This window comes from Rhineura floridana, chromosome 8 (assembly GCF_030035675.1).
Source record: "Rhineura floridana isolate rRhiFlo1 chromosome 8, rRhiFlo1.hap2, whole genome shotgun sequence".
Taxonomy (NCBI): domain Eukaryota; kingdom Metazoa; phylum Chordata; class Lepidosauria; order Squamata; family Rhineuridae; genus Rhineura; species Rhineura floridana.
This window is the reverse complement of record NC_084487.1, coordinates 87143423-87159621: the sequence shown is the minus strand read 5'-3', so window position 1 is coordinate 87159621 and position 16199 is coordinate 87143423. Positions and strand designations below refer to the sequence as shown.

At 41.2% G+C, this 16199-nt stretch overlaps 1 protein-coding gene across 1 annotated transcript in view; it reads left to right on the top strand.

Annotated features, from left to right (window-relative positions):
- PPP1R3A (protein phosphatase 1 regulatory subunit 3A) overlaps window positions 1-16199 on the top strand; it is a 41539-nt gene that overhangs the window by 20872 nt on the left and 4468 nt on the right. Inside the window, exons 2-3 of the mRNA XM_061640023.1 lie at window positions 13516-13574; window positions 13681-13817. Of these exons, the coding sequence (XP_061496007.1) occupies window positions 13516-13574; window positions 13681-13817 (196 nt within the window). The remainder of the gene's footprint in view (window positions 1-13515; window positions 13575-13680; window positions 13818-16199) is intronic.

Genomic DNA, 16199 nt, shown 5'->3' with positions numbered 1-16199 from the left:
TAGTTCACATGGTAATCTAGCAGACCACACACCCTTGCATGGAGGAGGCCCTAAGTTCAGTCTCCAGCATCTCCACTTAAAAGGATTTCAGGTACCAGGGTTTGAAAATATATTGTCGGACGCTTTGAACATCTGCTGCAACTGCTAGTCAGAGTAGACAGAAACTGCATAGGATGGTTCAGTGATTTGACTCAATAAGGCAGCTTCATATCCCCATTCTTCAAGATTACACCAGAGGCTTCCCAGTGTTTCAGCAGTCCCATAGCAATGAGATCACTCAGATCATTTTCAATGTTGAAATGACCAGTGAAATATCTGTAATAGAGAAAGCATGAAAGTGCATTCCTGGATTCATCCATGGATGTGGCTACATGACTGAGATTTACAGAAGTCTGAAGATGTACCTTCAGACATCTAACATACATGAGAAAAAGAAATTCCAACACATCCTATGCAATATTCTGTGTTGGGTTTTCTATCATATGACTATGCAATAAAGAGGCCTGAAAAGATGTATATATATCCTAATGTACATGATACATGGACTCTAGGATCAATAAAGCACTAGTTTAAATCACATACCACCATTACTAAAGGTATGGTCCACGTTCATGGTATTAATGATATATTTCCATTGACTTCTCAATCACTTTTCTATCTTTTGGACAACAATACATCCATATTGAAGATTGCTGTATCATGACAGAAATATCAACTAGTATACAACAGCCAAGGTTGAGCCAAGCAAAAAGGGCCAGGAGGACTTGGCATATGTGTTTGTGTCTATGAATCTAGGTGATTTTAAAGAGATGACTTTGTAATTTTTAAGCTTTTGCCATAATACCCTAGCGTAGGCTTTAAAATCTAAATGAACGGATTAAGTGGCTTTGTGCCATCTGATTCCCACAAATGGTAACATGTTGCGGCCACATTTTACAAAGCCATCAATTTATTTTGGAGAAGAGAGCTTCGGGAATCTTTGTAAAAGCTCTTTATTGAGAAAGGTTGAGAAGAAATTATAGGAGATGCACCTGGAAGGACTGGCACCACTAATGCTAGAGCAAAATCAGTGCAGGGTGCCAACATTGACTCAATTCTGAATCAAACAAACCAAATTACATTTCAAAACCATGTTTTCTAGACATTTGCTTTTAGCCCCTTCTTCTCCTATTAGCGGGTATGAATTCTATGGAAGATCTATGCACTCTAGATATAAAGAGAGTTGAAAGCCCCTCCCCCCCCCATGGAAGCTTGTCTGATTTCTTGGAACCTCAACACCAGAGAGAACACTCTGTAAAGGTAATCATTAGGCCATTCCAATATACAGGGCTTTTTTTGTAACAGTACTTACCAGCATGGAGTACCAGCACCTCTTTTTTTGCTGCCCGTGGCAACCATGTTATGCTGGCACTCACAGTTTCCTGAATTAAGCTCTATTCTTTACTCATCTCCAAAGGTGGCCTGCTGCAGTGACCCTAGGCATGCAAGTGTTTGATATGTTAGCTTGTCTACTATGACTAGATAGACCAAAAATCCGGTTTAGTGTTTTATTTTTCTTTTGGTTGTGCACACTCATTGTTTCTCCCCCCTCTTATATTCCTCTTAAAGAAATGTCTTAATTGAATGTGTGGGCCATTCTTGTCTGTGGACACACTCAAGGAGGGCTGGTTGTTCCCCTCACATTGCTTAGACTGCCTGTGCTACACTACTGGGTTAAAGGGCATGGGAGATCAGGAGGGGTGATAGGCTGAAGTAGCCAAGCAGGAGACTTGGAGTTTGGCTGGCAGTTCCCCTACTCATAAATAAGGCCACCATAAGGCTGAGGAAATCCAGCAGTCCCTGCTCTAGGTGGCTAGCAAGCAGCTGGTGGCAAGAAGAGAGCAACACAAAGGTTCACCCATTGCCACACTGGATTGGTGCCAGTCATGACAAGCTGCTAGTGAGCAAGTTGCTCCAATAAGAGTTGAAAGTGAAAGGCCTTTGAGCCTCAGCCTCCAGCTTACCTCAGCTCTCCTAGGCCCCAACCCTTTTTGAAAAACTAGGGGTTTTTTAGGAACATAGGATGCTGCTTTATACTGAATCAGACCATCTAGCCCAGTATTGTCTCTAGTGATTGGCAGTGGCTCTCCTGGATTTCAGGAAGGTGTATCTTTCAGACTTACCTGGAGATGCTGGGGACTGGACCTGGGACCTTCTGAATGCAAAACAGATGCTCTACCACTGAGCTATGGCCCTTCCTCTTAAATAGCCAATCTTCTGGCCTGAATGTGAGCAGTTCCCCTTTGTGGCCTCTCGCCTGGTGTTGTTTTACAGATGATGCAATGTCAGAGCCACTCAGTGCCTTGGGTTTAAAAGAAGGCATTCATATGGGCCCTGGTGCTACTGCATCTGGTTCAGCAGGCTTCTGCCTGCCAACCTCAGCTTCAAGGGTGCCCTGATCACCAGCATCAGCTTATATCTAGGAACCTGGTCCAGTTCCTTAGCCACTGACACTGTAGGTTCAACTCAGTAACCTGGTCATTGCTGGACTCCAGAGTCATGACAATCCATCTCTTCCTAACACTTTTCTCTCATGCAAGTATTTTACCGAAGTGAACAGTGTGTGATGTGTGATTTACTAGGCACATTTTGGAGCTCCCCTTATAGAAGGTGCTACATTCTATGCTGCCTGTTCCTTTTCACTCATGAAGCAGGCTGCTCATATGAGTTGAAAATGAGATAATTTGTGGGAGAACATAATGGGGCATTGGCCTTCACTTTTGATGCCATATTCATGCAGCAGACCAAAACTCAAGGTTTACAAAACAAGAATGATAGTAAACAATGGGGATTAATGGGTGCTGGGTGCCATTTATTCCAGCTAAGTCTGTGTTAGTGCTGCATCTGAGACACCTGGTTTCCTAGATGCAACTCTTGGGAAACTCCTGCCCTTTTAACAGGCCATGCACTTTCCAGGTGTCTTTGACCAAAGGCACTCTCTGCATTATCATGGCACTCCTAAAACATTACCAGGGTGATCAATGATGAACTTCCATGACATAATGTCTCAAATAATTTATTACTTCCTACCATGGGAAACTACCTGATAGGGCTGCAGACAAAAGCGAAGAACGCCCGTATACAACCCAAGGGCACAATGCACTGGGAACCTCCCCTGCCAAACTCTACTGAAATTAATGGAAGCTATGCAAGAGTTCTTGCATGGATAAGGCTCCATTCATAAACATCCTAGGTCTATTACACCCCAAGATTGTAACATGTTAATAACTTCAACTAGAATGTTTTCCCCTGGTGTTTAACCCTTAATGTTTAGCAACAGAAACAATCTTTCTGTAGTTTAAATTCATGCCTTTTGTCCCATTATCAGTAGGAAAAGTGGAATGGTTGATCTCTTCCTTTGCCTGTGATATGTTTAAATGTTTGAGAACTAGCACCTTGGTTTCTGGACTCTTCCAGGCAGAAGCATTTGCAAGTATCAGGTGAACTGAAACAGCTCCTGGCCCAGCTCCTGCAAAGCCACATAGGGAGTGTGCCAATCCCTGCTAGTCCAAGCCAATTAAGAGGATCAGCACTGCTGCCAAGTGTTGCTTACAAAAGGGAATAATGCTGAGTCCTTGGACACTCACCGCTAGTGATATTGACAGGGAAAGAAATTCACCTTGCACAGTCACTTTTTAAAAACCCATTCCTCATATTAACTCAGACTGCTGGCAAATGTGTGCTGAGCTGAGTTACAAAAGTTGTGCAGGCTAGCCGATGATCTGACCTTGTGATGAAACTTTTAGATGACCTTGTCACCAACAGGAAAAAACCTTAAATCGTCTCAACCTACATGCCAAAATGGTTATGAGAACTGGCTGTCACTTGATACAATGAAATGACTACCCAGGAATGAGGTCGGGTTCATAAGCATGAAGAAGCCTCAGCTACCTACCTTATGCCTCTGGCACTCTAACCCTAAGTATATGTATTGGAATGATAAGGCTCAGATAGGGATGTTACCTCAGTGATATCCTATGCAAAGTGAGATGCCATCTCTCTTGCCACCACTTATGCTTCTGGAATAGTGCATAGCTGGGTTGATCCTAGTACTCTTCCACCTCTGCCCAATGTGGCATTGGTGATGGTTGCTCTTCCTTAATATAGTACTCACTTACCTTGCTGAGACAACGTGCGGAGACCCAATGATTATTTTGCTGGAGCTTAATACTTCTTGAGTGGTTTAGTGGCTCATAAGACCATGGCTTAAGATCCACTTTAGTCTAAGAAATTAAAAGAGTGCTGCACTTAAAAGCACCTCAAGAAGTGGTGAAGAGTCTGAAACTGGAGGGCCTAATTTACAACGGGAGGATCATTGCCAAAGAATGCAGGATTTCCGCCTTTTAGGAGGTGTTAAGCACTCTTGTCAGTTCTTTAGGCAACAGAATAATCAGAACAAACACAGCAAAAATGTATTGCCACTTGTGTGTCCTCATTGGAGAGGATGTTGACCTCCACTAACTTGTATGAACCTGGCATTTCTACAAGCCCTGGTAAGTCTGTTCTTTGGAAAATGAGAAGGAAGGTGTTTCCACACCTCATTGCATGACTCAATTCTGAGTTCAGGTTAAAGCTAGAAAACAGTGAAACAATCTGTGCATTGTGCAATCATCTGACAAGCATAAAGTTTAATTTGCTCTCAGTTGTTACTGTAACTTAATCTCAAACCAACCTTAATATGGTCCAGTAGAAAGCCAATATTTCTCAAGGAAATCCAAATCTAGTGCATCAGAGAGTGGCACTAGGGTCCTGATCCAGAAAGGAACCCCCCAGGCAATTTATGTAAAAACAAACAAACAAACCCTGCACTTAAACAGACAACTATTCAGCTAATGAAACATGGAGTTTGACCCTAAGTTCATTGGGCTTACTGTCATGTAAGGGGGTAATGAACTGAAACCTCAGCCATCTTTTGCATCTGTGGCAAACAGTACAAGTTTTGGTTTGCTACAAGCATCTGCCCAAATTAAAAGTGTGGGTTTAAAAGAAATGTACCTACTTAGTATGGAGATGAAATAAAAGGAAGATGGAAGCAATACACTGAAGAACTCTATAAAAGAGATGCAAGGATGACAGATTCATTCACGAAGGACCCATATGATGAAGAACCAGAAATTTTAGAATGTGAGGTGAAAGCTGCTCTTAAAATTCTTGGAAGAAACAAATCACCAGGAACAGATGGCATACCAATAGAGTTGCTACAAGCTACTGAGACTGAATCTGTCCAAATCTTGACAAAAATTGGTCAAGAAATATGGAAAACTAAACAATGGCCCACAGACTGGAAGCGTTCAATATATATCCCAATTCCAAAGTAAGGGGATCCCAGAGAATGCAGTAATTATCCAACTATTGCCTTAATATCCCATTCAGTAATGCTCAAGATTCTACAACAAAGGTTCTTACCATATATGGAGCGAGAAATGCCAGACGTCCAAGCTGGATTTAGAAAGGGAAGAGGCACCAGAGATCATATCGCAAACATACATTGGATAATGAAACGGACCAAGGAATTTCAAAAGAAAATCACCCTGTGCTTTATAGACTACAGCAAAGCCTTTGACTGTGTAGATCATGAAAAACTATGGAATGCTTTAAAAGAAATGGGGGTGTTACAGCATCTGATTGTCCTGATGCGCAACCTATACTCTGGACAAGAGGCTACTGTAAGGACAGAATATGGAGAAACCAATTGGTTCCCCATTGGAAAGGGTGTGAGACAGGGGTGTATTTTATCACCCTATTTGTTTAATCTGTACGGAGAACATATTAAACGGAAAGCGGGATTGGACCAAGATGAAGGAGGTGTGAAAATTGGAGGGAGAAACATCAATAATTTAAGATATGCAGACGATACCATACCAGAAACCAGTAATGATTTGAAACGAATGCTGATGAAAGTTAAAGAGGAAAGTACAAAAGCAGAACTACAGCTGAACATCAAAAAGATTAAAGTAATGACAACAGAAGATTTATGCAACTTTAAAGTTGACAATGAGGACATTGAACTTGTCAAGGATTATCAATACCTCGGCACAGTCATTAACCAAAATGGAGACAAGAGTCAAGAAATCAGAAGAAGGCTAGGACTGGGGAGGGCAGCTATGAGAGAACTAGAAAAGGTCCTCAAATGCAAAGATGTATCACTGAACACCAAAGTCAGGATCATTCAGACCATGGTATTCCTGATCTCTATGTATGGATGTGAAAGTTGGACAGTGAAAAAAGCGGATAAGAGAAAAATCAACTCATTTGAAATGTGGTGCTGGAGGAGAGCTTTGCGCATACCATGGACTACAAAAAAGACAAATACTTGGGTGTTAGAACAAATTAAACCAGAACTGTCACTAGAAGCTAAAATGATGAAACGGGTTATCATACTTTGGACACATCATGAGAAGACATGATTCACTAGAAAAGACAATAATGCTGGGAAAAACAGAAGGGAGTAGAAAAAGAGGAAGGCCAAAGAAGAGATGGATTGATTCCATAAAGGAAGCCACAGACCTGAACTTACAAGATCTGAATAGGGTGGTTCATGACAGATGCTGTTGGAGGTCGCTGATTCATAGGGTCACCATAAGTCATAATCGACTTGAAGGCACATAACAACAGTATGGAGGAAGTGAGACAAGTTTGACATATATGATGTGAGGAAGAAATATAGCATTTACTAATGAAAACTGGAAATAGGGTCCTTGGCTTTGAATGGAAGAGGGAACTTGTGACATGCGCTACAGATTTGAGGCCTTGCTCAGCACTGAGAGTTGTTGTGCTTACTGCTATGTTTACAGGGTCATTAACGAAAGATATGTGATTACCATTTTTTTGACCACTTATTTTTTCTGTGGGGTCTTTCCAGTGCTCCAGTTCTTTCAGCCTAAGCTCAGAGGTATCACTCTAAACTAGGGATAGAAAGATCTGCCACTTTTGGTTTTCTCTGTTTCTCATTTGTCCAATCCTAAATGTCGTTCTCCACATTTCTGCAGCAAATTGAAAATTTTTTTTTATATCCTCATGAAAATTCTACAGCATTTTAGTGTGAATTTCTCCTAATAAACACATTTTTGTAAGCAGTTTTGACTAATGTACACATTTTTCCAAGTCTTTTCTTGTCATATAATGTATTTTTGCACACTTTCCCGTAATATATGCATTTTTGTAAACATTGTATGGTTGATGAACTGTATTGTAGATAAGTGCAGATTTCAAAGGATGGCTGTGATTTGGTTCTCGTATTGTTGTGGAAATTGAGAATTTCATAGATTCGGCTTGAAATGTGAACTGAATTGAAATTCTCACCCATCCCTAGTCTAGACAAGGCATCTTCTGAGATTCTCATGTTTGTCTGGTAATATAGTCCAATGCCAAAATCTGTCTTCCAGTTTCTTAAAAGTTTTCTTCCCCTGCAAAAGAGTCCCTCATTTTTCTCTCTTGTTCTCAGGACACTTAAGAATTTCTTTAGCATTTCAGTGGGTGCAGGGTTTTGACCTTATCGCTGCAAGGTGGTTGAGGTTGGGTGTGCGTGTATGATTTTTTTTCCAGTCAGCATTTCTCCAGCACTCTTCAGCCCCCCCCCCCAGCTGTCTGCTTCCTGATCTGAAAAAGCCCCATGGGAGGAGGAACCTCATGATGTCTTCCCTTGGTCTTTTAGTGAAGGCTGCAGCATGTTGACCACTAGTAAGATGATTTTAGAATTAAAGAAAGGACACTCACAAACACCCCTTGCCCACCTCAAATGTAAGGTAAGCATGAAAAAAGTCCCATACCTCACCCATTAGAATTTCACTTAAACCTTTCCCTTTGAAAATTTCAAAGGTGATTTTTTGCCCTCATTGATTGAGGAAGAATGGTAGAAAAATGTGGAAGAAATTTTCAGCACAGTGCTACAATAATACCTTGTAATGAAATGTGAGAAGTATTTTAAAAGTGCATTCCATCTCCCTTTAAGAACCGGTGTATGAGCCTTAAAGTTGATTCCCTTCTTCTTAGCTATGCCTTTATATAAAATTCAGAACATCACTAATATTTACAAAACAACACCACAGAATTTGGATCAAATGTTTGGGTTCCAGTGGTTCTGGGTGTGGTGGCTATGCCAAAATCTGTCATCCTATATTTAGCTTAGAACTGGGAATTTTCGTTGTCATGCTTCATTTGTGACCGTTAGGCATTAATATAATTTCTCACAATATATGTACTGTATTTTTGTGGCCTTTTAAACCCTATTTGTGGTGAGCCATCTCTTCTTATGAGTCCCACAATACTTACATGTGGCCTAGGGAAAATATGCAAGTGTGATGTCCTGCTCTGATCCTGCAAAACTGCAAATATTCATAGGGTAAAACAAAGGTGGTTTTGGTGTACAAAGCCCTATACAACTTGGAATCAGCATACCTGAAAAATCATCTTACCCCTTATATAGCCAGTTGATCACTGTACTCTGCAGGTGAAGGCCTCCTGCAGGTACCAGGATATCAGGAGGTCCGTTCCACACAATGTAGGAAAAGGACCTTTAGTGTAGTGCACTTACCCTATGGAATTCCCTCCCCTACTGAAGACCTTCCTCTCTACAAGCCTTATAAGTAGAGAGCTTTTTCCAGTCTCCGTCTGTGTTGGAATTGCCTTTTAAGATGATTTTAAATGTTTTTTTAAAAGATGTTTTTAATAAGTTTTTAAAGATGTTTTGTTTTAATATATTTTCAAGTCTGTTTTCTAAGACGTTTTAGGGTGTTTTTAGTGTTTTTGTTTGCCTCCCTGGGCTCCTACTAGGAGGAAGGGTGGGATTTAAATTTAATAAATAATAATAAATACTACAAATAAAAGTGACACTGAGCAGGCAAGGCCTGAGACAAGAACCCGGGGCAATGCCCAGCAACAATGGAAGCTGCTTTGACAAAGGTCTGAGCTCAACTGAGCACCTAAATAGTGACACACAACCCTGCTTACACCTTGAAAGGATAAGGATAGCAAAAATTCAAAGGGACAGTGCTGTGGCTTGGAAACTGGCACTCTGGCATGACTGGGTTGCCTCCAGCTGCACCACAGGAAAAGGGGCCGGGCAACTGGAGACATGAGGGAACTGTGGATTCTGGTGCCTTGATTTAGGAGTCTGAATCTGCAGCAGTAGAAGGTGTTGAATTTTCTTCCTCTGCATGGCCTGCAGAGTGCTCTTTTTCAGACTAGACCTCAGGCTGCTCATCCTCCCCAATAGAGGCTTCCCCTGCATCAGAATCACTGAGCACCCAGAATCATTTGGAATCCGAGATACGACATCTTACACAGTTTTAAGATCACAGAGCCCATGATGCAAGGTGATGTAGAGCAAAATATGCATAGAAGACAGGATCTTCCTATAACACACTGGCCCAGGTACAGAAATGAATGTATATGAAACCAGGAGGTTGAATCAACGAGAAGGACTGATGCAGTACTAAAATAATGAAAACACAGTTCGAACCCTACTTCTTGAAAGGGTAAGGATAGCAAATCTAAAATTTCAGCAGGACATAGGAACAATAGCTCCAGGCGCTATTGGATGAAACCGATTATCTAGATCCATTTCAATCGGGTTTCAGGCCCGGTTTCGGCACTGAGACGGCCTTGGTCACCCTGTTTGATGATCTATGTCGGGAGAGAGACAGAGGGAGTGTAACTCTGTTGATTCTCCTTGATCTCTCAGCGGCTTTTGATACCATCGACCATGGTATCCTTCTGGAGAGGCTTGCGGAGTTGGGAGTTGGAGGCACTGCGTGGCAGTGGTTCCGCTCCTACTTGGCAGGCCGTCTCCAGAAGGTAGTGCTTGGGGAACATTGCTCGACACCGTGGGTACTCCAATGTGGGGTCCCGCAGGGTTCGGTTTTGTCTCCCATGCTTTTTAACATCTATATGAAGCCGTTGGGTGCGGTCATCAGGAGTTTTGGAGTGCGTTGTCACCAGTACGCTGATGACACGCAGCTCTACTTCTCCTTTTCATCTTCCTCAGGTGAGGCGGTCAATGTGCTGAACCGTTGCCTGGACGCGACAATGGACTGGATGAGAACTAACAAACTGAGACTCAATCCTGATAAGACTGAGATGCTGTTGATGGATGGTTTTTCCAATCAGATGGTGGATACATATCCTGTCCTGGATGGGGTTACACTCCCCCTAAAGGAACAGGTTCGTAGTCTGGGAGTCATTCTAGACTCTTCCCTGTCACTTGAGGCTCATGTAGCCTCTGTGGCACGGAATGCGTGCTACCAACTTCGATTGGTAGCCCAGCTACGTCCCTACCTGAGTAAGGAGGATCTTACATCAGTAGTACATGCTCTGGTAACCTCACGTTTGGATTACTGTAATGCGCTCTACGTAGGGCTACCTCTGAAGACGGTTCGGAAGCTACAGCTGGTGCAAAATGCGGCGGCCAGACTGCTAACAAGAACGAAGCGGTCTGACCATATAACACCTGTTTTGGCCCGCTTGCACTGGCTTCCAATACGCTTCCGGGCCAAATTCAAAGTGTTGGTATTAACCTATAAAGCCTTATACGGTGCGGGACCTCAATATCTGTCGGAACGCCTCTCCCGCTATGAACCGGCTCGTACACTACGGTCTGCTACGAAGGCCCTCCTCCGGGTCCCGACTCATAGGGAGGCCCGGAGGGCAGTGACAAGATCAAGGGCCTTCTCAGTGGTGGCCCCCGAACTATGGAATAGTCTCCCCGAGGAGGTTCGCCTGGCGCCGACACTATCATCCTTTCGGCGCCAGGTTAAAACCTTTCTCTACTCTGAGGCATTTTAATTTTTTGTTAATGATTGTAATGTTTGTAATTTGATTTTAGCCTTTGCTGTTTTTAGATTGTGAAATTTGATTTTAGACTGATGTTTTGTATTATATTGTATTTTATTGTATCTATGTTCACCGCCCAGAGAGCTATTGCTAGTCGGGCGGTATATAAGTTTTAAAAATAAATAAAATAATAAATAGAAAGCTTCCATATACTGAGACCATTGTTCCATCTAGCTCAGTGACTGGCAGCGGCTCTACAAGGTTTCAGGCAGCAGTCTCTCCCAGCCCTATCTGGAGATACCAAGAATTGAACCTTGGGACCTTCTGAAATGGTTTTTATCCAATGGCTGAACCAGTGGAAGGCAGTTTACATAATCAATCTTTCCCTTTCCCTCCTCTTCCCTACAGCCCCCAGTATCCCCTGAAAAGCCTCTCCAGGGGGTGAGGCGGACCCACTGATTATTGTGAGCTGTGCATACAGGGCTGCAGTGGGAGTAGGGGATAGCCCAAATCGAGCAAAGGAAGCTTTCACGAGCAGAGCTCCACTGGGGAAAAGATCCCTCCCCTCAGTTTGGTGCGATTTCACCCTCCCACTCGTAGCCCTGTTCACCACAGCTCACAATGTTCAGTAGGTTCTCCTGATCCTCTAGTGAGATGAGGAATGCATGAGGAGGAAGGAAAGATTCATTATGCAAGGTGTCTTCCGCTCACACAACCACTGGATACAACCAGTGGATTTTCTGTGGGAAGCAGCTGCATGTGCCAGGAAATTGGAAATATAGTTCTTTCTCAAGCATTGCGTTACAGAGCCCTTCAACAAACCTGTCCAGAGCAGAGATGTTGCTAGACGACAGAGACGCTGTTTAAATACAAACAATATGTGTCCCAAAGAACTTTTTCCACTTTGAAAAAGATATGAGTGAACTGAGGAAAGAAGCTACATGACCAATAATAATTTTAAAAAGGGGTGACAGGTCATATGTATATTGTTGTAGCCAAGTACAAATTTAGCAACCTGCCACTGAATATTTTTGGAGAATTATTTCAGTTTGCCTGCAAGATAATAAAATGGAGCGGGAAAGATGTATAATTCATTATAATGCCAGGGTTTTCCCTAAGGGCAACACATAAATGTCTCCCCTCCCCAAGGGACAAATGGATGGGAGGAAAGAGAATGGAATTAGAGAGGGTACAATCTACCAGATAGGTCTCCTACAGATGATCAGTTAAAATGAGAGGCGCTCCTGTTAATTTAAGTGGGTCTTGAACAGGAGATTGGGAGGATGGAGGGGATAAAACAGGCGAACTGTAACAGTGAAATGGAGAGGAAGGTCATCTAGTCCAATTTAGAATGTTTTTTTTGCAAACAGCCCTAAAGCTAGGCTGCAGAACTTGTGGCCTTCCACACGTTGCAACAACAACAACGATAATTAATATCTACATTTTAAGTCACTTTATATAATAAAAAGTCTCCAAGGGACTTGACAGGACAAAATCAACACACACAAAAATTTAAAACCAAAAAAAATGAAAACAATAAACAATACAAAGTACACAAAATGCTTATCCAGCAACATATCCTACTCACCCCACTCAACGATGAGCACCACAGTTCCCATCATCTCTGACCGTTGGTCATGCTGGCTGGGGCTGATGGGAGTTGGAGAGCAACATATTCCTAAACCCTGGTGTACATTGAGCAGATATAAGGGACAAGCAAAGCGCAGGCAGTGAGGAGCTGCTGATAGGAAGGTGTGCGTGTTGTTGATCCGCATTGCCAAAAGTCAGCATTAATGGTAAATGCTGCAACAGAAAAAAATGCACGAAGCCCCCATGTTTAGTTAAAAAGTACATCTAACTATTTCAAGCAAAATAAGCACAGAACCTGCAAGTTATTTAGTGGGTTTGCTTTCTAGCCTACTGCATCCCAAGGGTGTTCAGAATCAGAAAGGATCAAGGAGTGGAATAACATTATACTCGATGATCGTCCCAAATGGTATTTCTGATATTATTCTATGGCAAATGCTGTTACTGCTGCTGCTGCTGTTATTTTACAATGTATGTAGTGCTTTGGCAGGTTAACCAAATCATAAGCCCAAAGGACAGGTTCCTGCTCCAAGTGCCTTCCAGTGTTCATTATCTAATTTATTTACTCTTGATTGAGTGTGGGAACAGGTTTTGAAGGTGCTTGTGCTTAAAAAGGATCTACATAAGCCCTTCTTCCATTAAATCTGGCTGAGACAGAGCCCTGCCAGTCAGTGTAAAGAATACTGAGCTCGAGGGACCAATGGTCTGACTCAGTATAAGGCAGCTCCCCATGTTCCTACATATCCAGAATGGATCCTAATGAATAATAAAAAAGTGATTAATGGACAGTTGCCTCATGGATATGGCTCAATAAGCAACACAATGCATTGGGATAACTGGTTTTCAAAATACGTTTTGCCACTCTGCATTCAACCCAATTCATTTGGAGGGGACTCAGAGAAGATTAGGCTACCTCTGGCAACCATCAGGGTCTTCCTAGGATGGCCTCACATTATGACACTTAAAGCTATACGAGAACCTTGATATTTAAAGGTATGTTGATGGGGGGATGCTAAAGACTTATTTTGCATCATTAATTTGATGCCATCAGGTTTATAGCTAAAAAGATTTCAAACTAGGATTCTACAGCATCACTAAGTTTATTTTCTCTTTTAACAGTAAAGAAGAATTATTGGACACAGCTGATGAAGACATATGGAATAATTCCAGGACTTCAGGTATAAACCCCCCTTCAGTTAGTTTTTCCTTACTGCACATATTAGTTTTTTAAAGTAACAAAACACCCTGATGGATGTTATTCAAGTATTTTTGTTAACTCTTCAGAGTCAGACATCCCCAAAATTCTTTATTCACATGTGGATGATAATGAAATTGAACAAAGTAAAGAAACTGTAAAAGGTACAAATGTGGAACATAATGACGATGATAATGAAGATAATGAAAAAGAATTAGAGTTGCTGGTAAGTATTTTGCATTTATATACTTAACTGTTGGATCATTTGAATCCATTTATTTTTCAAAGGAAGTGAGTTCTTCTTCAGCTTCAACAGCACTGATAGGAATACTAAGAAATCTGCCACTGCTATGCCAATGTCAAAGGTTTTATTTCATCTTTAGCATGATCAGTGGTAAAAAGTGCTTTGATTCAGTCTATTTTATTACATTCGGGTGCCCTTAATGTTATAACTTATCTCTCTTCTTCTTTTTATCACAGGCTATAAGGGACAATTTGAGAACACTAGAAGAATAACATTTCAAAGTCCTGTCTTTCTGGTCTCTGTGATCAGTATATACTTTATACATTTTTGTTCAGTACAGTTTTTTGGTTGTTCTACATATAGGCTGCCTGCATTACATATGCTATGAGTGGATATAGATGACTGTTTGCTCTGCAATGGCTTATTATAAGCTCACCACAGAGCAATAGCAATATTATGGGGAGCCAGTTATCTTAGCATCTGGCCAACGGGTAAGGTGACTTGCACTGTACCCCACTTCCTTTTCTCCCTTTTCAGCAGTTGGGGGCCTACGGAGCAACAATGGTAGGTAGGGCTTTATGAATCTCTTTAAGTCCACATTTTTCTCACAGATCTTGGTCATGAATATCACCTGCCAGCTGTAAAATATACATTCCCAACATCTTCTATTTCAAATGAAATCAATATACTCTTATTAAATGATTAAATATTAATTTCCTCCTACATGCTACATGGTGAGAATTTAAACCATGTGTTACCCAAAATGGGCTGCCTTGCATTTTGTGGGAAGAAATGACACAACAAGTTTGGCACTCAGATAAGTTGCGTGTACACAGCAAAATAATTATGAAGAATAATAGTGTTTGCTTGTGACAACTTGAAATCTGAAACCCATGAAGGAACATGTGCATCATGCAGAACTTTTGGAGAGTGCAAAAGAGAATGGATTTTTCACACCTAAGCACAAAGTCTTCCTGTCTCTGACTTTAGGAGAATACAAAGTTCACCCAATGTGGGAGCATTGACCGCCTGAAAATCAGTATCTCTATATATCCATTGTTATTTTTACCAAAGAGACAGCAATAAGAAGCTGTGAAAAAAAGAGATCATAGTTGACTTTTAGCATTCCCCAAGCGAATGAGTACACTAAAATTTAACAGTTTTTAAAGAAGAAGAAAAATCAAAGTGATCATCTGTACAATAAATGAAGAGGGTATATGTGTGTCATTCAGATTTTAATTTACCTTATGTGCTGTGTAATGAATTAAACAATGGAGGCCTATAATAAATGGAAATACAACCAAATCTTTGAAACCCATAGGCAACAGCTCACAAGACTGCTCAGCAGTTGACAAGTAACATGAGCCTTATGTGAGAAGAAGGGGAAATCGTAAGATTTGCATATAATTATTGAGATCATGCAAATGTCAGTTATGAGGAGGGAGAGAGAGGGAAAAAACCCAGGCATCTCACTATTAAATCCTGACAGTTGGCATCATTGAAGAGCTAAGATACATTTGAGCACCAGTTGGCAGAGGGTCATTAAAACAGAATTTGCAGAAACATTAGTTCCTTCACTTTTCTTTGAGTGACGTTTGACTATTAATAGTTTGCAGGGGCTTTGCAGAAAACATATTAATAAGAGACACTGTAATGGGGGTATCTGCAAAAAGTGTAAATGTAATAAGGGCCCCCAAGAAGCTATCCTCTAATTGATTGGTATGAAATCATCAGTCTGAGTATTCAAAAGCATGGAGAGAATGCCATGACAAGCAAATGCAGTTGAATCCTATAATGTACTATGTGGGAGATAGGGAATAAACTTATTCTTTTTTGGCCTTGCCTTTGCTAACTCATTTTGCACTTTCTCAAAACTCTCAAAATATTCTGGTCTGTAGCCTGTAAAAGGGTCCTGAGAGGAATGAAGAAAAGATAGCCCTTATAGTATTTGTCAGTGTGCAAATGTGTCTTTATTTTACTGGACAATACCATACTTTCTCTAGCTTTGATATGCTGTGTCAATGCATTCACTTTAAAATAAAACATGCCTAGAATGGAATGTGCTCTATGATGAATTAGCTTTTCTTGTAGAGAATATTCTTTTTAGGATTCATTTGTATGAAATGGAGTTGCAGCTTACTGAGCTCATGAATAAAGAGGGTGATGAGATGTGAGATGTGAGAAAGAGAGGTGGAGGACTCAATGCTACTTTATTTCTTGCTTTTTATACAGCTTTCTAACACCCTTTGTGCATTTTTTATTTTAAAAAGTACATACAACATAAAATTGGTAAATGGCTTGTTTTTCTAATGTCTGTCTGAGTACAAAACCTTCCTTAATTAAATCCTTCCTCATATATATATA